The sequence below is a fragment of the Strix uralensis genome, chromosome 4 (genome assembly GCF_047716275.1).
Source record: "Strix uralensis isolate ZFMK-TIS-50842 chromosome 4, bStrUra1, whole genome shotgun sequence".
Taxonomy (NCBI): Eukaryota; Metazoa; Chordata; class Aves; order Strigiformes; family Strigidae; genus Strix; species Strix uralensis.
The window spans coordinates 6,960,908-6,983,912 of NC_133975.1; the positions used below are offsets into that span (position 1 = coordinate 6,960,908).

At 40.6% G+C, this 23,005-nt stretch overlaps 1 protein-coding gene across 2 annotated transcripts in view; it reads right to left on the reverse strand.

The window, feature by feature from the left end:
• The window catches only part of KDM3A (lysine demethylase 3A), a 34,214-nt gene extending 12,449 nt beyond the window's left edge, over positions 1 to 21,765 (reverse strand). The window contains exons 1-15 of one of the 2 annotated variants that reach the window (XM_074865487.1): positions 21,663 to 21,765; positions 20,850 to 21,038; positions 18,079 to 18,234; positions 15,794 to 15,904; positions 14,355 to 14,457; positions 13,353 to 13,477; positions 12,786 to 12,858; positions 12,617 to 12,705; positions 10,675 to 10,826; positions 8,956 to 9,524; positions 7,487 to 7,688; positions 5,041 to 5,255; positions 1,767 to 1,919; positions 1,442 to 1,537; positions 984 to 1,111 (exon numbers count right to left, since the gene is read on the reverse strand). In XM_074865487.1, the coding sequence (XP_074721588.1) occupies positions 984 to 1,111; positions 1,442 to 1,537; positions 1,767 to 1,919; positions 5,041 to 5,255; positions 7,487 to 7,688; positions 8,956 to 9,524; positions 10,675 to 10,826; positions 12,617 to 12,705; positions 12,786 to 12,858; positions 13,353 to 13,477; positions 14,355 to 14,457; positions 15,794 to 15,904; positions 18,079 to 18,234; positions 20,850 to 21,020 (2,343 nt within the window). In that variant the 5' untranslated portion in view covers positions 21,021 to 21,038; positions 21,663 to 21,765. Of the gene's footprint in view, positions 1 to 983; positions 1,112 to 1,441; positions 1,538 to 1,766; positions 1,920 to 5,040; positions 5,256 to 7,486; positions 7,689 to 8,955; positions 9,525 to 10,674; positions 10,827 to 12,616; positions 12,706 to 12,785; positions 12,859 to 13,352; positions 13,478 to 14,354; positions 14,458 to 15,793; positions 15,905 to 18,078; positions 18,235 to 20,849; positions 21,039 to 21,614; positions 21,633 to 21,662 lie in introns of those variants that run through there. The other variant, XM_074865488.1, reaches the window with a different exon arrangement.
• Between the last annotated feature and the right edge of the window lie 1,240 nt (positions 21,766 to 23,005).

Below are 23,005 nucleotides of genomic sequence, written 5' to 3' on the forward strand. Positions count from 1 at the left end.
TGCTTCAAACTTCAATAAGCTTATCCTCACACAACAAGCACATACCTAATTTTACAGAGAGATATAGATAAATTTCAATGCAGCTGTTTTTCCAGGGTCCCAGAGGAAATCTTGAGAAACTGAAGACTGAAGCTATGTCAGTCGTAGGCTAACTTTTGAACCACGTAACCATCTTTCTCACTTTTAACACTTCACAATATTTTTTGTCTCTTGACTACCAACACCAAAATCACGTTCAGCCTGCTTCTTACACTTAGGATAACACATTTACTCTCAAAATAAATTTACCAATAAGCATACAACAGAACTGAGATTGCAAGAAATCAGCTGAATTAAGTAAAATACTGCAAAACTAAGCCATTCATTTGTGCTCTATTTCCAAAAGCAAAAAAAATACTACATTCATTTACAGATAAACATATGGTGGGGGTTTGTCTGATTTTTTTAATATAATGAGTAGCAAACTTTCAACTAGGATTCCCAGAGAAATCAGCACATCTCCATACTGCTCTAACCCTCACGATTTTATTCATGTGTAGTTCTTGTATGAATTCCAGTGCTCTTCAGCCCTACTTATTCATTTAAATGCTACATGTATTACATCTCCAGGACCCAAGGGATAACCTACACTTTGCAACCATTCCCACCAGTCTGTTCTTAAGACTTTTCTCTTATGGGTTCTCTCAATCTAATCCCATTTTTGTTCCAAAAAATCCTCACTGAGCATTTTTCAAGGATATGTCACTTACTGAGTCACCAGCATGCCAAAGGGACACAATGAGATTTTCCCCAAAACTGAAAAAGAACTGAGCCAGAAGATGATTACTGAATACAAATTCTGAACAAAAACCTACAGGGTGGGGTTATCAGTACCAGTCAGGACTGGCATATATACAAAGTCAGTTACCCTGGGCTTCAACTAGGGGTACTAGACTGAGGCAAACCCTACACTACAAAGGCATAGTGTGAGACAGTAGCAATACCTGTTTTGAATCCTCCTTTAGAGTTGGCTTTGACAGTGCCTTGAACTGCTTATTTGCACAAGGACAATTTGCCTTTATTCCCCATTTTGTTCTTACGGAGTGAACAATATCACCAACATCATAGAGAGCTAAAGGAAAAGAGTCATTAGTGAGCTCACATGTAATTAGAACATCCAGCATTTGATAAGACTTTTTAAGAAATTGTGTATGCTATACAGGTAAACAATAGTACATAAACACAGTTCATCATTAAACAAGAAGTTTTGCTACTTCTTTATAAAGGTCAAAGATAATAAAATAGTACTAAGTACACAGGCTGTCTAGTCTTTGGACAATAAATACTACGCTTTTACTAACTTTATTACTAAAGAACCCCCTTCACTCAGTACAGTATCAACAACATACAAAACAGCAAAAGCTTACAGCATTTTTCTACCCCAATCAAATATTTAAAATACCTTTTCCAGGAATTATTTGTGTAGGCATTAGATTCTCTGGTTCATGTACCTGCCCCTTCACACATTTAAACCAGGAGAAAGTATCTGAATCATCATCTGTAAAACAAAACCATTAAATTGTTTTATTTGTGCATGTTTCATCCTCCTCTAGAAAGCTACACGTTCTAGTATTGTTGATATACCAAACCACAGGTCTACAACATGTTCTTTTTGTTGGGAAGGCTTACTATCTTGTTGTTTAAGGTGGCTATTGACTTCCAAGTTCAAAATATAGCTCCTCTTTCCCTCTCCTCCCTTTCTTTAATGTAGCAATATGCCTTCTCACCTTCATGTAAGCTTTTTTTCTTCATCCTGTAACAATCCACACACACACCAAAGCCACACTTAGAGCAGACCCAATGAAGGTTGAAGATTGTGGTGTCACAGACATCACACATTTCTCGAACTCCACGAACTGCACGTTTCCAGGCTACCTGTCCTGTGGTAATTGACAGATTAGTCAAAGTGTTAGTTTAAACAAAACAAAATATTTGCATGCTAAATATAGCTACACTAAAACACTTTAGTGATAGAAGACTCAGGCTTGCTTCTGTATTGGAACTCCAGAACAAAACCTTTGCTGTTACAGATTCAGAAAAGTAGGTCTAGACCAGAGTCTAAGCAATCAAGACCATTTTGTTTTCTCCTGGGCAGCACCAACTACATCTATTACTCCTGATGTGTATTTACCCAAGTTATCATGCACACTCCTGACATTCTCTTAAGTGCAAAGTCCACAGCCACCCTAGAAAAAAATTGTTACTACTAGCAAGCTAAACTTAATGTCTAGCTTGCCACAACCAGCTTGTCCTTATTCTGTATTCAATAGCACAGTGGGCAAGTAGTTCTATTCCTTTTAGTTGGTCTTCTGTATGGTTATAGGCATGTATCAGACCTTCTCAGAATGGTGAGGTGTTCTTCTCTGAAGAACTGACCACTGCTGTTCAGGTTTCTTACGTAACTGTTATGTTCCACCTTTCCTCACCTCAAGTCACTTCTTCAGTTCACTCAAAACATCCCAAACATTGACAGTATATTTCAAAAACATAGAGGCCCATCCAGGGCTGCATTATGTACAGACTATTTCAGACTAATCTTCATTTCATTATGTTGCCAGCTAGAAAACTAGACTAGACAAAAAGCACGCATCTGCCACCTCCTACCTCCTTCCACACTTGTAACTTCACTGAAACTTTTCTGCCCACGTTTCTTAATTTTAAAAGCAAGTTAAGAGAGACCACGTCCTAACGTACGCTAAAAAAACCCCACCAGGATCCAAGACATCTGTTGCTTTTCTTCTGTATAATGCCCATTAACTATGTATGGAACAAAACAAGAATAGCTTGGCACAAGTTGTTCTTAAGTAGGAGGTAAAAATTGTTTGACTACCTGCTTCAAAATTCTTCCAGGAGACAGAGGTCTAAATATGACTAGCCCCATTCTTCTCTGCCTTTTAAAAACATGCACTATATTTACCATTTTCTAGGCCAATCCTCCAGTTTCCCCGAAACAAGATGAAGGGGTTTTTTGTTTGTTATCTTTTGCATGCCATTTCATAGTTCAGTTTTCTGAACTGTGTCCTTTTCTACTCCTCCTATTCTTTTGTTTCCTCTCTGTAGTTTGATCCCATCTCCTCTTTCTATAGGTCTCCTTTTGGCACTTGGTGACCAAGGAGCAACGTGACCTAACAAGCTGTTCTTTCTACACTGATCAATCTTTTACTACACAGGGATAATTTCACTTGCCCTTTTCTACTACTTTTTCTCCCTCACACTTTGTCTGTGGCTCTACCTACCAGTCTGGTAACTCACTGGTAAAAAGAAAACAACCATACTGCAGAGTGCAAAAATATTCAAACATAAATGATCCCCTAAATAGTAGTATCCGAACAAAATATTTTGACATTCCTGAAAAGGTCAGTTTGTCAAAGACATAATTTTAATGAAATGTTATGATTTCAACTGAACTCTGCCAAGAAAAGTTTACTATAACTTCAAATCATGGTGGCAGAAGAATCTACCTTTTCCCTGTGCCAACCCAGTGAGCACTCTTTCACTGAACTGCTCAAAGAATGAATTACTGTAAAAAGAATGAAAGACTGCAAATTACTTCTTCCCTACCCAGGGCATTAAAAATATCCTCAATTCCATTAAAATGTAGTTCCCTTCCTCTCACCAGCCAGGGCAATAAGCAATCAAAGAGGAATTAATGACATTTTGCTCCTTTCAAACCAACTCCAGAACTCACATCTGTCTTCATTTTTTTAAGAGAAGGGTGTTTCTGGTAGGTGTGCTAACAGATGCATCCTCTGCTATTACAAATCAGCACCCCCCCACCTTTGTTTCATGAATTCCACCCAAAACTTCATCCTTTTGAAAGTGTTTCAGTATTCCAGTCTGTACCTTTCACTCTGGCTATTGATCCTTTAGCTCCACAGGCCTGAATGTGTTCTAGTTCAAAGAGCAGATTCCAAGCAGTCCAGGGTAAGACCCCACAGCAAGTATTTCTGAAATATCTCAAGTCTTCCCTCCCCTTCTGAAGGGCATTCAAGCCTGTTTAGTTTTTTTCTTCTATTCAAAACCTTGGCGTGACTGGTAACCTAATACCATCTTTGTATAATGTCAGTACTACTCAAATACAGAAGGTATTAGGTAGACAGTCTTCTAAACTGTACTGCACCTCAGTCACGTACTTATAATCCAAAAAACAAATATAGTTTTAAGAGTCCTTCTACTCTGAGAAGTGATTATGCAAGACCACAACCTTGTCCATTTGTCTGCTCATAGAATCACAGAATCATCTAGGTTGGAAAAGACCCTAAAGATCATCTAGTCCAACTGTAAACCTAACACTGACCGTTCTCAACTACACCATATCCCTAAGCGCTGTGTCATGTTTGCTACAGAAAGGTTCTGATGAGGCCAAAAACCCATGTTCAAGGACACAAGGTTTGCCTTGTCTGCACTGATGAAGGTCTACAGTCAGTTAACCCCATCTGTACCACCTCTCTGTCTATTCCCAGTAGGGCTGCACATATAATCACTAGAAACAGTCCTACTGGAAACTTTCACGTGGAGGAAAAAAAATTTCTTTACTGACTTGACAGGCACCATTAGGTCCCTTGTGCAAGAATAACAAAATAGGACCAAAGCAATCTAACAGAATCTGTGCAATCAAAATTAAAGCTTTATTTCATTTACATGCTAAGAATAGATTGTTGTCAGCCACCTGCTGTTTTACTTAATTTTAAAATTTTTTTTTACATTTTGTTTCATAACAGAATTGCACTCTGCAACAGGAAAAGTAATTTGATAAATTGAGAAAAGTCTTCTGACAAAGAAGGGTAGAATTACTTTTCCCTTTTCCCCTGCCTGTGAGCAAAGACATGTTGACACTAGTTCACACTGGATCTTAACCATTACCCCTCTGAGAAAGAGGAAACACTGAAGTCTTGTATGACATTTCCAAATGCATGCAATATGTTTTCACACAGGTCAGAAGCCTAAAGTTTCACATAAAGTTACTAAAATACAGATCATTTTAATACATATTGATCTTACTGTGTGGTTCAATTGTAGACATAACTTCCTTTTCAGATATCACTAGTTGACAAAAGTGGTCTCCAATGTTGGCTAGGATATACTTTGCTGTGTCAAGATCTAGACCCACAACATTTTTTGATAAAGGTAACCACAAGCTAATAGCCTCAGGGTCATACTTATTTGGAGTTAAGAAACCTTCCTCACGCAGTATTCCATGCTTATTAAACTGCAACCTGTGGAAAGAAGGGGAAAATGAGAAAAGCCCATCATTTCAAATGTTTTATTAGTTTATATTCATTCCAATAAGTCAATGCCTGAATTGTAAACACTTATACTGTCTGTCAATGAGTTTTATGTTTAATGGTTACAACAGACATGGGTAAACGTACTGGTCATTAGCATTAAGCATGCTTAATGTACTGCTTGTTTAAAAAGAAGACCCAAAACATCAGGTTTTTTTGTAGTAAGGTAGATTTCCTAAAGTGGTTTTTTTATTCACACAAAACTAAATCAGGTTAACATTTTTAAAATGCATTGGCATTAAGGATCACATCTAGAAGAGGTAACTAAGAATTTCATCTAGAACTATGTACAACTCACAAGAGAAGGTAGAGCACCTTAAATATAGAATATATTTCAGTAACAATTAATTTGGAAGTAGCTGCCAGAAAAAAAAAAAAAGGCAAAATTTGAGTAAGATACATTCTTGAGTGATTCCGAGTAGGTGAAAAGAATGATATCTATATTGTTAATAGTTTATCAAATAAAAAAAAACATCAGGAGTTCTGCTCATGTTTTCATGAACCATTTTACTAAATGCTGTAATGGGAAGTTGACTTTGAATGACAACATGTGCTCCCTGTGGTGTTAAGTGTGGTAAAAAAAACACATGTTGGCTACTGTTAATCACTAGACAAACACCACCTTCAAACTTCAGATTTCACATTCAATACAACTGGACAGTTCCATCAGGTTCAAGCTCTAAACTGAAGGATTCAACTGCTTTGAACTGCACCACAAGTCTGGATTTTTATGCAAGAAGATGAATTAGCATAGTCTGTTGTTACTCTGGTCTCACATGGTTTTGAACATTTCAATGAATGTCAGATTATCACAAGATTTACTATAGTAAAATCTCTAATCTGAGATTTAGAATGAAATAACAGATTAGTAACATTTTTTTTTTAACCTTTAGCTGCAAAATGTGCAAGGGGGATAGTGTTACAGTAGAAGAAGAAGAAATCTCACAAAACAAGAGTGGGTTTTTCCCCGCCCCCCCCATGATCTCTGTAACCTTTCTGCCTTCACTTTTCTCTCTTCAAAAAGTCTTCAGGCCTATAGTTTCTTTCTACTCTACCTAGAGACTCAGAAGAAAGTCATTCCTCTGAAAACCAAAATGAAAACTGAGAATAAGCAAGCTTCCATGTCTCGTGACAAACTAGTATTTTTGCTTTTCCTCTGTAATATCACAAGCGCTACCCTTCTTCCCATAAAACACAGTCCATGCCTCTAAGTTTAAATGGGTTTTTAAGTTTAAGTTTAAATGGCTAAGTTTAAGGGGAAATAAAAAGAAGCATGCAACAACATCTGGACACAAGATCAAATAGTTCATGGAAAAAATTTACACAACTTGAAAACAAAGGAAAGGCCACGTTAAAAACCAGCCAGACACTGCAGTTTGACAACACGGGCTTATAGACAGGTTTCAAGTAACAGTTTAACACCCTTTTTGAAAGGGTTCCTCATGGTGTCTTAATAATTAAAGAGATAAAACATCAAAAGACTTTGACTGTTCAACTCAAGAATCAGTCTCCGAGGAAGCGTAGGTGAGGGGTAAAGGATCTGAAGCTGCAGATTAGGTTTGGAAAAGCAACCACCACTTGGCAGTCACTGGGTTTTCCTTGAAGTTGCCTTGCTGACCCTCCCCATCTGCCCTCCTGAAACCCAGCGAGTGTACTGATTATACGTTTCTCTGGCAAGCTTAAAGAAGTGTCACAAACTCTCAAGTGTAAAGTGGAACAAAGAACTGAGCAGCACAACGTAAATTATTATTTTGCCCATTACTATTCTGTAACTCCAACTGAAAGCCACTGGCCACTTACTGCAACTCTTCTGCAGCTGCGGATATATGACTAACATTTCACACATCCAGCTGCTAAACTTTGGGAGATGTGTATGGAATCTACCCTGTCACTAGTATCTCCAATACTACTGAGCTGTAGCACTCAAACTAAACTCGTGTTATCCCACTGGCATTCAGCCCAGAATAGCAAAATAAAGAGCTCAAAGTCCTGCCAAAATATTTTCTACTCAAATTCAGTAGTTATAAAATTTCTAAGGGCTTAAAAAACCCCACAGGCAACCTCACATTAGTTAGGTATATCAGCCTTATAGCTTAACAGCTACACACTAACATCCAGCAATTTTCAACCAGAGACCTAAGTAGAGTCAAAATTGTTCTTACCTTCTAAAGTGAAAGAATCGACAAAAGACAGTGGAGTCTCTTTGCTCTTTGTTCTTCCGATAACTGTCCAAACGGCATTCTCTGCATTTATGCAGGTGAGGTGCAATATTATTGCAGGAACCATCCTGTACAAATGCCTCTCCACTTTGCTGCAGCTTCTTCACTTTAGCAGCATCTGCTAAAATTGACTTGCGAACAATTACTGCAGGGAAGAGTAGTGTAGGTTAGATAAGCTTCACCTTCTCAGATAAAGGTGCGAGAACATGTATTTTAGCAGAAGATCCATATCAACTTTTCCTATAAGTTTCACATTACATTGAAACAAATTTATGCTAAAATATTTGCAGTTGGCAGAAACCTCTTTTCAGGTCAGTAGAAACTTTCTCAAGCTATAGTTCCACTGGAGTCATAGTCTGTGGACCCAAGTTTAACAGCTCCTTTCACTCCTCCACAGAAGAATATTTTGAAAGAGCGTCTGCTTTTAATAAAAGTTCTTCAGGCATCAGGGCTGGAGTACCTGAGCACTGAGTAGACCAGGGCATGAAGCAACCACATTTCACAAGTAGCAAAGACAGAAGTACAGCCTGGCCATTTCTCAGTCCTGTTTTCACCCTTCACAATGCAACAGCTTTCAGCATCTTACTCTAACAGATGCCAAACATCTCTCTGCCTCTCACACCAGGGGTGAGGTCACAACAGTGACTGCTTGGCTGGCTGTGTACCCATGTTAATTATGGAATAGCACATGGTAATCCAAGACCAAGCAACATGAGATTGGAAAGAAGAGGTGGGCGTGTAGGGAAATTCCCAGAACCTTGAATGATCAGTTGTACCGCCTGCTGCACAGCACAATACATAACATCAGGAGCCCAGCTCCTTAAACAACTACAGTCTTGCCCATTCTGTCCCAGGTGGAAAACCTGAAGAGCTCACCAAGTGGAACTGGGCCACAGAAAACAGAAACAAGGTGGGTTGTTTTGGAGTTGTGTGGGTTCTTGATGGGGTTTTTTTGTTAGTCAGGTTTTTTGTTTGGTTTGTTTTCAGAACAGTTATTAAATGAAAGCCCCTCTTGAACAAAGCTTTGTTGAGAACTGCTTCCACCTCTCACCATGCTTACAAAATTTAGGACCATTGCTAAAAAAAGAAGCAGTCTCATTATGCCACCAGCATTTGCATTCCAAACAGAACCTTGTTTCTGTAACCCGTTTTGCCATTTTGTTCTTGCATACATTTTGTAACAGCTTATTTCTAGAAATTAATGATTAGTCCTCTTCCTTTATCAGGAAAGGATGTTTTTCTCAAGTTTATTGCATTCCCATTATAGAAGAACCCACAAATGACTCAACTTCCAGATTCACTCACACAATTTAAACTACTGATTTTTGTATACGTTGCAAAGGACCTACTTTACGTAGTTAGACAGAAACTACAAGGTCTTTCAAATGACAGGAAGTTTTAAAAAAACTTACTATTATCCTGGACCTTGACACTTCCAGTCCAAAAGCTTTCATTTTCATTTTTGTCATAAAGAATCTCATTTGAATTTCTTCTAACAAAAAATTCCATGTCTGTAAGTTCATCAATCTTGTTTCCTTTGTGGCTGTTCTGACTTTTGCAATTGCTTTGTGATTTAACTCCAGACTCAGTAAAAGAGAGATGAGCATCCGAGGTTGAGGGTCTACAATCTAAAGTCCGCTGCAGTTCAACAGTGCTACTGACTCTGGGTATTGCTATGGAAGAGTTAAGATGTTGCAACTGTTTTACAGAAATGCATTCTTTTGAAAAGTTTGTTGTGGACTTCATAAGAGCTTCATTTGTATTTTTCAGGCTGGTTCCTTTTTCATTAGCTGAATCAGTCAAAGATGAAGATCTTAACGTTGTCAAAGAGGTGTATTTACCATTTTGATCATTAAGATTTTGCGTTTGTTCTTTAGATATAAACCCCACTTTAGGAAAGGCCGTCAAATCTTCCTTCAATGGTTTAATTCCAGTATTAAGACAAGAAGGATGAGTTTCCGGTAAGCTTCGTCTACATGTGCTGAAAGACACAACATGCAATAGTTAGACAAAGAACAAAGTGTCAAACATCAGCACATCAGCTGTTCAATCTAGTCACATTTAAAGCTTGAAAGAAGAAATTTAAGCATATATTCTTTGAATTCTGATGTTCCAAGATTTTAAGTTTTGTGCAAATCATAGAATCACAGAATGGTATGCGTTCTGTACAAACCTCATGAAGTTCACCAAGGCCAAGTGCAAGGTCCTGCACATGGGTTGGGGCAATCCCAAGCACAAATACAGGCTGGGTGATGAGTGGATTGAGAGCAGCCCTGAGAAGGACTTGGGGGTGTTGGTTGACGAGAAGCTCAATATGACTCAGCAATCTGAGCTCGCAGCCTAGAAAGCCAGGCTGCATCAAGAGAAGTGTGGCCAGCAGGTCAAGGGAGGAGATTCTCCCCCTCTACTCCACTCTTGTGAGACCCCCCCTGCAGTGCTGTGTCCAGCTCTGGAGGCACCAACATCAGAAGGACATGGACCTGCTCAAGCGGGTCCAGAGGAGGCCATGAAGATGACCAGGGCTGGAGCACCTCCCCTGTGAGGACAGGCTGAGAGAGTTGGGGTGGTTCAGCCTGGAGAAGAGAAGGCTCTAGGGAGACCTCATAGCCGCCTTCCAGTACTTAAAAGGGGCTACAGGAAAGATGGGGACAAACTTTTAGTAGGGCCTGTTGTGATAGGACAAGGGGTAATGGTTTTAAACTAAAAGAGGGTAGATTTAGGCTATATTCAAGGAAGAAGTTCTTCACTGTGAGGCTGGTGAGGCCCTGGACCAGACTGCCCAAAGAGGTGGTAGATGCCCCATCCCTGGAAACATTCAAGGTCAGGTTAGACGGAGCTCTGAGGAACCTGATCCAGCTGAAGACGTCCCTGGTCTCTGTAGGGGGGGTTGGACTGGATGACCATTAAAGGTCCCTTCTAACCCAAACTATTCTATGATTCTATAAAAAAGAAAAAATATGGCCTAAGCAAGCACATTATGTATCCAGGACAATTAAGTCTAACACTCTTCTGTGCCAATATTACAGAAGACTTGTTACTACAGATCTTTAAAATGACCTCTGAGTTTGTTTTGCTAAGAACTGGAGTTATTTTTGGAGGAAAAGTCTGCGTAACATAAACTGATTCCTTACCCCTGAGGAGTTTCTGCACCAAGATTGGGCGGCGAGTTAGCTGGCAGGGGCAGGCCTTGATGCCTTTGGTCTTTATTAGCAGGAGTACATCCTAGCAATGCTTCACCCAACACAGTTGGTACTGACTGCACTTGTCCCTGACTGGGAGAAACCTGTAAAGGAGATTTGAACAGTTAGGAAAATTCAGGATAACAGAAATACTGCTTTTCAGGGTTCAGCTTAAAAAAAAAATACATAAATGCTCTTTCCACTGTGTTTAATAAAGCTTGTTGAAGTGAGGACTCAGTCTGTAAGATGGAAAGGCCTTAGAGTGTCCTTTTAAACCTTACAGGTTCCATGAAACTGTTCACGTTAATTTTCTCCCAATTAACAACAAACTTTTTTTGAGGAAGGCGTATGAAGAAGTTGGAAAGGAAGATAGAAAGCTCTGCTCTTTGTAACTGTCAGTGCAATAATCTAAAATAATTGCAGTAATCGGAATTCAGAAATAGCTCACAGAGCTCATCTGAAAATCTTAGAGAAAATTAAAACTGTGAAGTTAGTCTGACAACATTACCAAAAATCTACATGTGAACTTCCCTGTAGTGAGAAAAAAAAATCTTCGTACCAGAATTCTAGAAAGTCTTAAGTAAAGAAATTCTGTGCTGATTAAATCAGCCTCACAAATCTACAATTCTTTTAGGAATACAACAGGCCTACCAAATTAGCAAGTGTCTTTAAAAACAGTAGTTTTCTGTGGGGCTCCTTCCTCAGCATCCATATTCCACTCCCACATACACAACTTACTGCTGGAAGTTACACTACAGTCTCATTACCATCAACTGCAAAGTATTTCCTTTCTGCTTTGGTGTAACAGCTGTCAGGCATCAAGACAAGCTCTCAAAAAAATGCTGGAATTAACTCCATATTAGAAATCAGAGTACTATCACATACTAACTAAAACAAAAAATGGCTATAGAAACAACAGAAGCAGATTATGACTGCAATATACTAGCTACGTCATGCCGATTTGCTGCACACTCTGCCTCAGCAGTAAATACAAGATAAATCACTCTTTTCATTGAGGGATCCTATCCTGTACTTGCTACCTCATGCTGTATCTTTGCGAAGCCATTAAACATTTCCAAAAACGATACCCAGTCATCAGCCAGATCCTCACAGTTGACCCGGCACAGGACTGACTGCACAGAAGCCAAGAACACAAAGCCAAAAAAATGAAACAAAACCCAGCCCTCCCATCCCACCACTGCTCTATAGCTTCCAGAAGTCTACTCCTGCCTAAAATGCAATTTTCGGTCTGAAGCACTGGGGAAAAATTATAGGGCAAGTCTGAAGGACTGTTCTTTAGCCAAGCTATTATTTTTCATTTGCATTTCTATACTTAAGTTATCCAAATAGTTTTTTGATCTTTGAGACAGTTTTCTCATATCTTGGTGACACTTGGCAGGTCACTCGCAGAAGAAATAAAGGCAGACATGGAAGTACTAGAAATGTAGTCACATTCCCTTTTTGTACTGAAACAACATTCTTCCAGACTGCAGCTTGTGTAGCTTGAATCCTAGAAGCATGCAAGTGTAGCTGAAGGTTTTAGGTTTAAGCACAAAACAGTTAAAGAAAGAGTGAGAAAATCAAAGGTTATAAACTTGAGAACAGCTTTGTGTTTTCTCCCACTACAGAATACATGACCAGGCAGGCTAACTCCTAAGCAGAAGGAGGGGGCAAAAAGCAGTTAAACCCCAGCCTTCAAGGCTCAGTAACTTTTTCTCTGATTATCACAAGGCAAGATGTTTTACCCATGCCTAGACAAGTTCAAAGAACTCAACACACCCTCCTAGGGATTATATTTATTATTCTACTTTCCTATCTAATCCTTATTTAAGACTGTTCTGAGAAATGACATAACCATTATATAACAGCCATATATAACATAGTAAGACATTACCTCAGGAGAAGATTTTGTCTGTTTAGCATGAACACTTCCACTATTCTCAGATGACTTCCTTTTCACGCCCCCAATTCTTTTAGATTTATCTGGAAGGGAAGGTGATTAAGCTTAGTCCATTTATCACAAATATGCTACTTAGTGAAGGACAAACAATAACAGGTCTTACCACATTTTCCATTGTTGTCATATATGATTTCAACATGAATTAACTCCGGATCAAGAGTTTTTAAAGCTGGAATCTTGGAAAGAACAAAAACACAGAGGCAGCCATTTAGAGAGGTGAAAGTTACTGTTTGAATGTATTTATCTTAGATGTTATATCTATACTAAGCTTACACACTTTGCTTCTAGGTTCTTTGAATACCATGTTGATTTTAACAATATACTGTTGTGACAGCATCTCTGCATGAAAACACACATATGAACTAGTGCTTCAGAGCACTGACTATACCGCATGGAAGGCAAAGAAGCCAGGATCATATGTTTGCCTCACTCTTCAAATAAAAATTCCAGCTCTCCCTTATGTTGTGTAGAAGGCCATTTGTTATTTGATCATTCTACCAGCAGCATACAGAAACACTGTGGGGTAATAGATTATTCTGCACTACACTGATCCCCACTTTAAGTTTACTAGAGTAAGGATGGAATTTAAAATGGTGTTGGTGGGGATATAAATACAAGTTCTCACCCATTCCCCATCTCCATCTGTAAACTCACAGCAACTGGTTCTTACCTCCTGACAGTTGACTTCTAGAGTTCTTGTAGCTGGATTACCATTGACAACAACTGCTGTGAACCACTGAGTAGATGGATCCAGGCTATAAATTCTAATTTTTGAACCAATGATATTTTTTCCACCTTAAAGATTGAAAAAACAGAAGAAAAGGGAGCTTAAGAAAAAGGGAGCATGAAGATCATCAGTTACCAACGTGAATTTGCCAACAGTACTGCATGCAAGATGCAAATAAGCAAAACAGAGAACCTTGAGACAACTTCCACATCGCTGGGGGGTGGGGAAAAAAGCATGATAAAACTATGTTCCAGCTAATGGAAGTTGAAGTTTTCTGGAGGTTAAGACACACAGCAGCAGCCAGACTGACCTCCAGATTTCAGACAGGCAGGCAGATCAGTGGACACGAGAATCAAGATTCAATGATTACATGAGAATTTTTCCTCTCTTTACAGTATTGGAAAAGACAACTCTAAGTTGCAATATTTACTTTTCCATAAAAATAAGACATTTCTTGCACATGCAAACACATGACTAGAAATATACTTGTATGAACCCAGTAATTAAGAATTTGAAGCTGGCAAATCTAAAAATTTTAACAATTAACAATTTTAACTTGGCTAAAAAAAATTAGTCTCCATATAACACTTTGGAAGTTTCTACAGATAATCAGCAAACTACAAAAAAGAAAAAAAAAATTTAAAAAATCGAGCTATTTGAAACAATAAACAACTCCAAATAATTTCAGTGACAATTGCTACAAATTTGATATCTTTCACAAGTGCCAGGCCATCTATGTGTCTAAATTACATACTCTTACAAGGGAAATACTTGAAACTTAAATCTCTATAATCCTTCACATTTTGCATTCATTGATGCGAAGAAAGTGGAATCACTATTTCAAAAAAGCTTTTATCCCTGAAACAGATCACTGTAATTTACACTATCACTGCAATGGCTTGAGTATTTATTGCCAGAATTTCCCACTACGGAATATGCTTGTACCTTGTACCAAGCGTGTTTCGTCTACATGTTTCTTAACTAAAGCCTGAATCTCTTCATTAACATTTTGATCATCCTTAAGAGGAAGCCTGGAACTGTCCACATCCTATTTAGGAAAAAAAAAAAATAGAAGTTGGCATTAAGGATAATGCTTTTGATTAACAAAACCCCGTAATATTTAGAAACCAGACAGCAGCAATTCATACAAGTCCAACAAGTTTTGAGCAGATGTAAATGCAAATATTTTATGTTTCCATTTATGATAATAATGCCGGGATCCAGTCCATCTCAAGACACCATTATAAAACGTTCATATGAATGAAAACAGCTACATCTAAATCAGTCATAATTATTCAGCATCATATATATTTATAATTTAGGGGTTTTTTTCCCCTCTACTGTTATCTAAAATAAGCTACTTGACAACTTTTAGAATTGATTCTGAAATGGAAAGTTTAGAGCAAGTTTTTGCCAATGGCTCAGAGTGCTAATAAAAAAAGGGTTGGGTTTTTGTTTTTTTTTTTTATCCCAAGCACTGCTCTAGTATCTGTAAGAAGCAGAAGGCTGAAAAGCCAGTAGTCAGGAAACTGTTATTCACGATGCCAGAAAAGCAGTCTTCTCCATTGCAGTATTGAGATAAGGCTTCTACATAAAGAAATCTCTACTCTGTTCTTGAGCCAACATGGGCAAGACAACAATCTACAACTCAAATATAGCTTCAAGTGATTCTTTTGCTAGTCTCTCAAGAGGAGTTCTCTATTTGCTGACTGTTAACAAGTCAGAGTAGAACACTAATGATGGCACTACCAGCAGTCTCAGCATGGGACATCTATTACTAGTTTTATTCAGACTGTTTATAGGTCTTGTGAGTAGTTTCCTGAAAAAGTTAAGTCCTTTATCATTAGCAGATACTATTCTTCAAAACTCCTGAGCAGCGCAATTGTCCAACCAATCTCTACCTAAGTTTCACTAACAAACTTTCCTCCTGCTGCTCAGTAAAGGGACTATAATTCAACCCTCTCATTTACATCCTGCCTAATTCCTCATTTGTTTAGGATTAGAAATGAGGTGTTTCTATTAAATAGCAATATTTATTCCAGACATCCCTGCAACTCCTTTCATAGTAATGATAGTCATGTTCAAGAACAAAGGGAAACTATTCCAGACTATCCTCACCATCAACAGGATACAACTGCTGTCACCTGAGCTAACTGTCCTAGCATACTCCCTCATCCAGCTCTCTTAAGTGACCTTGTCCTGGATCAGCTTCAGAAGGTTTTTAATCAGACATATTAGATTCAGAACTGATATCTGAGTTATAGCAAAAAGCACCTACTCCAAGTTTTTACCCATCTCAAGTCTGCATTTAGAATATATTGACACATCTTAAATACCAAGATAAAAGATTTATCTTCCACCTTTATAATGCCATACAAGGTTACCTGAACGGGTGTCAAAAGGTCTTTAGAAAGGAAAACACATCTTTCTTCACCAAGATAGCGTACTGAAACCATTGATCCCAAACCAGCTTTGTCCACTAAGGATTTATAAGTCTAGAAAAATGAAAAACATTTTCTCAGAAACAGACTAAGAAGATCTCATCATTCCTCATTTGCATTTAAAAATTATTTTAATTTTGCATCTATTTCTCTGTTAAGATACCACATCTACATGCAACTCTTGAAACAAAGCAAGTTTCTAATAAAACTTCTAATACATGTCTAACTGAATTATATTTGAACTTAATTTCATTTATTAGAATGAGTTAAGAATGCAGTTCAGGTCAACACGAAAAATTTATTAATATGAAGAGTTCTAGTTGTAAATATGTTAATGAAAAACCCTCCTTATGGTAGATTGGGGGAATAACTAGCAAATCAATGAAGGCCAGCTGCATGGCTTAAAGTTCTCAAAGCTCATGCGACATTGATAATACACTGAAGCCTTAGTTCAGGCGTGTACAATGACTTGGGTAGCCTCATAGTTGTTATACCACTGCAGTACAATGATCAAGTTGTGTTCAGGTATACCAAAGGCTTTAAGAACAGATAAGAAACAAAAATTTCCTTTAAAAGCTTCTGAGCTCTCCCTAATATGTTCAAGGTTAAATTTTGTTTAGTTCTGCAGTAACAGCTCTGAGTGGGTAGGCATCAGGAGCCTGGAACATCAGAAGTAGCAAGAATAACTCCTCCCTACATGAAAGGTACATTTGCGCCCCATTTAAAAGAAAATTTAAAAGAATATCATTCTAATAGAGTATGAGTTTGGGTTTCTAAAGGACTGATCAAGGTAACAAAGACTTTCTTCCCCTTTGTTGTTTTCACTTCAGTTAGGACAGCATTGGCAAAGGGGCAGTACGGCTGTAAGAGGAACAAGAGTCTCTAGGAGTGACTGGGCATTACAAGAGTTCTGCAGAGCCATTCCGTTTGTCAGAAACATACTCTCATGTAACGTGAATCAGTAAGTTCGATCAAGATTTAAATAAATTAATCCACGCACCTCTTTTTTTAACCCCTTCTTTCCTGCCTTGTGTGGAGGCAAAGGGAGAAAAGTCTCTTTTGCCAAGACAAACTCCAGTATTGTGCTTTATTTTATCCTACATCATTCCTCTGCTAAATGAGCTTTGGAACATGTACACTGCATGAACTGACATATCAAACACATCATGAGGAAAACCTTATGCATAAATTGAAGACAAGTGTCCAGTAAGAACTGTTCAGACACTTGGAGAGACACAACAGCTAAGTTTAAATAAGCAGGCTTTCAGAACATTGTATCAGCAAAATCTACTCGTAGAACTGCTGATATTAAGGCATGGGTCAGGAAATAAAATTAAAGATTCATCTTTCCACTTCTCCCATCCTATTTGGCCCTACTTCCAATAAATATCTGCTTAGATTAGCTTTGCTTAAGAAAAAAAGCTCATCTGAAATGCAGCAACATGTATTACACTGCATACTTTATACCTCACGAACTTAAGAGTATTAAAACATGGACTACAACTTCAGCATAATTAACATACAGCAAGCTTACATCTTCATTTATTTCACAACTACTTTTATGAGTAGCAATACCTCAAGTAGTCAAGTAACATATTCAACCAGTAGAGTTTTAAGAAATGGTCCCTGTTCCCCTCTACTGGCTAATTTGTTTAGCCAGCCATGCCTGGCAGTTACAGAAAGTTTAGTTCTCTGACTTGTACAGTATAGCTCAGGTTTTTATATGCATAAAATCCAAGTCTTGCAAGTTATCTGTGCCAGGCAGCCATCACATAAGTCATTCAAATTATTTTTGTCTCAGGTCAAGAATCACTGAAGAATTAACGGTACTTGTGGCAGAGTAAAACAAGAATTTAGGATAAAAGTACAGGCTATCCTTAGAAACCTATTATTTACCCTTTCTCTCTCTACCCTTAACTGCAATTTCTTGAAAGAAGGAAGAAACATGAAACTAGAGGGAGAAGGAATTAACATTGTACAGAACAGTGGTTTGGGAGGGAAGCAAAGTCATAAAAATACATTCCTGTATCCCCAGGCACAACATATCAACTTCAAATGCTTACAAGCTCTGCCTGGCTCTAACTGTACAAAGAGATTTAGTCTCCCTTCAGATTATGTGTAAGGGTACATGAGTGAAGCTGTACTTGAGAAATTCACACTTGTAACAACACCGTCCTTAGAAGATGGAACTGCAGAAGCAAAGTGAGTTAGGCCAAGCGTATACTTGCCATTGCAGGCCACTGGACAGGAGACATAGAACTGGCCTGAGTTCTTCTTTCAGCCAGTACCAGCTTTTGCTCCACCAGGAATACTTTCATTTTATGGTTGTAGACTTCTATCCATCTTCTTTTTTCCCATGACTCATCATCAAATTCAACACAAATCTACAGAAAGGAAACAAGTGAAGGAGTGACTACCCATAAAATTCAGACACATACAATGTGAAAAAGCATAAACAAACACCAACTTCCTCAAAAATCAACCCCAATCATTAAAAGTACTTATAATGCAAACATGACTATTGCCTTTCTGTCACACAATCAAGCAATCACTAAAGCATCCCAGGCTGACCTAGTATGTTATGATAGTCATTAACTGGTTTGTCATCATTACTGTCACATAAAATATTAATATTCCCATTTATTTAACTCTACAATCAACTGTCCTCTGCTGCTCAGGGACAGTTAAATGTGTTAACTCTGCCACCAGCATTTACAATCAGGGAAAAAAACCACACACAAAACCCCCTAAAACTCTAAAGGACTGCATACGGTAGTGGCACAAGCATCTTCCACAAACTCTAGAGTACTTCAGTAAACAAGTTGTTTTTCCAGAACTATTTTAAGAGTCCCAAACAATAACTTTAGTTAATTTATTGAAAGCACAAATGGCAGTAAGCCAGTAAAGGTGATCAAATTATATAACGTGAAGAAGGTCATTTGCTGCCTGCTTTTAACTGGCATTTATCTTTACAAATCTCTGAAGCATCTATACAAACTTTTTAAGAGGAAAGCAGTTGTCACTTCACAGCAAAAACATGGTAGCCTGACCAATTTCTTGGGGATGACATTACCATTCTTTCCTGGGCAAGATGGGGAGATCAGCAAAGGACTGGGAAAGACCACAAAAATAACTGCCTGAATACAGGAACTGGAATATCTGGGTAGAGAACACTACTCTCAGAAAAATCACTCCCTCTTCCCATAAAATATTACAGTCCAGTCTAAACACACATAACTGATTTACCCTAATGGCAGAGAAACCTCAGTTGAGTGAATCTTAGAAACATTCCCTTGTATTTAGCTTCCCTCTAAGGGGAAAGGCAAGTAAAAGCATGCACACAAAGCAGCATTACCACAGACGGGAGTCGTAACACTAATGGGTGCAGAAATGAATTTAGTCATTTTGAAGCTCATGAAAACAATGAAAGAGATAAGCAAATAACACAGGTACCAGAACCAGAATGGCTTGTTTTGTCTATAGTATCAACACTGCACAAACAGGAAAATACAGTTGAGAAAAAACTTTCAACAAGCATTTGACACCTTCTATTCTGTAGCTTGCGCCTGACACTATACAAAAAAATTAAATATTTCTACTCCTTTAGAGACTTCTTTTTTTCCCCCAAAATCCATTACTATTTTGGGTCTAAGTAAACATTACTCTCCACAGAGCTGTAAGAGAGGAAGAGATGGATGTAGTTTGGTACAAAAACTCTCTACGCCTCACTTGTCTACTTTGCAACTTTAACACTTTTACTGGAGAAGGAATTAAGCCAATTGCTTCTGGCAGAACCGTAACCAGTTACAAGGCTACCAGTAAAGTCCCCAACAGCACCTGCTCCTTCTCCTTTTAAGTCCCAGAGAAGGTCCTTAAGACGAGCTTTCTGCAGCAGCAACATCCTCCTCCTCACTCCAAGTACGGCATGGGCACAGCCCCGCCGGCCAAAGATGGAGAAAGCTCCACCCCCGCCGCAGATCCACAACAAGAAGCTCGGCCTCTAACAACTCGCAACTCTTCATAACAAAGTTTACACTTTCAAAAAAAGAGTTAGAAACACATACGATTTCTTCTTGTTTGACAAGGAGCAGGTGCTGCTCTAGTTAATCAGAGGTCACAAAGTTCTTCCCATTAAAAAAAAAAAAGCAAGGAAGCGGTTTTAATTGCAAGATGGTACTGTTCTTGCTGTCATAGAACAGCCTGCCACCAAAGTCCCTTGTAGAAGCAAGTAAGAGGAAAATGTAACAAGATGTCGTTACTATAATGGAGTTTTGTACTTTGTATACTATAGTAATTGCCCAGATCTGGTTGAATAGTTTTACTGATTACAGTTGCCAAATAGCCCCTTAAGAACTTCACAGTCGAACTGTGAAGGTCGTTTGACTTCCACCCAAAACACATAGTTAACGAATTACACTAAGCTTGCAATAATCGACTGCGTGTTTAAAAATCCTCTTGGTAATCATTATTAAGAAGTGGCCACCATGCAAGAAGAGTCTGAGAAACCTCCAACACCATATAGGAAATTGGTATGTCTTTCAAGACAGCAGAAGTACTTGTTCATTACCAGCTACTCCAGAGAGGGAGAAAGAAAAGTCACAAATCTCAACAACATAGGAGTGTTTTGGTTTCATCTCTGGGGAAAAAAAATAAAATTGTTCACAACTGACAAGACTGTAAGTTATGTTCAGGAAATACACAGAAGTAAAACCTAAGCACAGCGGGTGCAATAAAAACCTGAAGTTGGTGGAAGAAAGCACATTTATCATTAGTTTGAGGTAGTTTCCAGCATTAGTACAAGCACACTGGGGCTTTAGCCCGAGGTGCACGTGTTTTCAAGCATGTTAAGCAGGCAAGTTGACCAAGAAAACCTCCCTCCCCCAGCAACAGTGTGTGTATATATATGTGTATACACACACCCACACACATGCACATGAAGTTTCCAGGTCGCAGGGTAACCACTCTTGTTTTAGAAGGTCTCTCTGAAAGTTCCCATTACCTTCAGGTCTTGTTTGGATATGTCTGTGTGTGAAACTGCTCGGATCTTGCCCGACTTCCAGGGCCATTCGGAGATGCAATTGGTGTCCCACGACCTGTCGTCTTCCTCCGACAGACTGAGGAACCTCTTCCCCACGAGCAGCGACCAGCTCCCCTCGAGCCTCAGCACCATTTTAACTCATCGGGAGACCTCCAGGGAGGAAACCGACGGAAGGAGGAGAGAAAAAAGGAAAAAAAACCAAAACAAAACAAAACAACGCGTCGGTCAGCTGGCAGGCCGCGCTCTGGGCCCTGCCGGCGGGCTCGCCCCCCGCCCGCCTTTCCTCACAGGGAGCCGAGGGGGCCAAGGCGGGCGGGAGCAGCGATGCTTCCTTCTTCCTTTCCCCGTCCTCCCCCCTCCCTCCCTCCCCCGCTTCTTTTCAAGCGGCTCAAGCCGAGCCCTCAGACACCCACAGGATGCTTCCTTGCCCACGGTCCTGTTAATCATTGCCTCAGTGGGGGCGGGTGGAAGGAAATACCAGAAGCTGCTGCAGTGCAGCTCCCAGCGATTTCCACCCCGGCCGGCCGCCACCCTGCCTCCTCAGCCTGCCCCCCGCGGCCTCTTTGTTCCCTCCCTCCCTCCGAGCAGCCCAACTGGGGGGCGGCAGCTGAAGGGGAGCCAGGGAAGCAGGCGACCGGGCCAAGCTCCTTCCGGACGTCTCTCCGCCTCACGAGCGGCCCCCTCCTACCCACCCAGCCAGCCCTCGACCCTTGCCCCTACCCTCACCTGCTTTTCCCCCCCCCGGCCCCTGCCGCCGGTCCCCCCCCGGCGCACCCCGCGGTCACACAGCGCCCAAGCACCGGGCTCGGCAATCGCGGCGCTTCCCCTCCACCCCCAGCAACAGCCGCTGCGGCGAGCGCTACTACTCGGCCCCGCGCTCGCGCACACACCCCCTCACCCGCGCGCCCGCCCCCCGCCCCGGCCCGCGGCCGGCCCCCGCCGCGCCGTCCCTCACTCTCATTGGCTCCTCCGCGCCAGTGGGGCGGGGCTAAAGGCAAGCCTCCCGCTGTGATTGGCCTGGAGGGGCGGTGCCCGCGCGCCTGGCCGCGCCTCGAAACCGTTGCTCAGCAGATGGCGGATAAAAAAAAGAAGTATCCTTCCGCAAAGCTTCGAGTGAAGGAGTCCGCCAGCCCGCCCACCCACGAAGGGCCCAAAGAGTGGGCCAGATGGAAAAACAAACGTGCTTTAGGCCGTAACGCGCCTAGAGGCTCGTGTTTCTGCCTCGAGCGAGCTGAGCCTTAAACCATAAGGGCCGCCTTTGGTGACGGCGGAAGGATCCGAGGGAGGCAAGAGGTGTGAATCGGCCGGTTATACGTGCGGTTCGCGGCGTACTCAGATATAGCACAGGGGGAGGGGGCACCTGTGGGGCGCTTCTGCGCAAGCGCACAGCGGCGAGCGGCACCTGCGGGGGCGCTGCGGGCGGGCTGTGCGCACGCGCAGACGGGGAAGGGCCTGACACCTGCTGGGGGGCGGTGTCTGCGCCTGCGCAGGAGGGGCTCGGCGGCGCCGAGGGACGGGCGGAGCCCGGGGGGAAGCCTCTCAGCGGCCACCATCTTGTGAGGCTGACTTGGAGGCTGAAGGAGAGTGGGAATGGCTGGCTCCTGCGTGACGGGAGGAGTTTCTGGGGAAAAAATAAGAAGCGCTAGAGGTTCCTTGGGAGGATGGCAGGTTTTAGAGAAGCTCTGGTTGCAGTTGATCTTGGTTATGTAGTTCTGTACACATGCAAATGTGTTCCACCATTTCACATCCCTCATTCCTTTCATGCAAGACCTGCGTGCTCTTATGAAAGACTGTAGCCAAGATCATAAGAGAACCAAGTGGTTAAACTGAGAATATGGTACCGAGCTAGCTGATTGTATTCTGCAGTGGCCTAGGAAGACACGCATACTCATTTTTTACCACAAGACTTTCCTACCAGAGGATGTGGGAGGAAGAAAAACAAAAATGAAGGAAAGTACCCGAGGCCAAGAAGCTGTTGAGTCATCTGGTTTACTGAAAGCCAGTGGTGTTCAGCTTATGCTTTCTCTGGGGTTCTCCAATCCCAAGAGGTGTCTGAGCTCCAAAAACCCCATCAAACAGCAGCGGGGGCTCTGCTGCAGGCAGGATTTTCCTGCCAT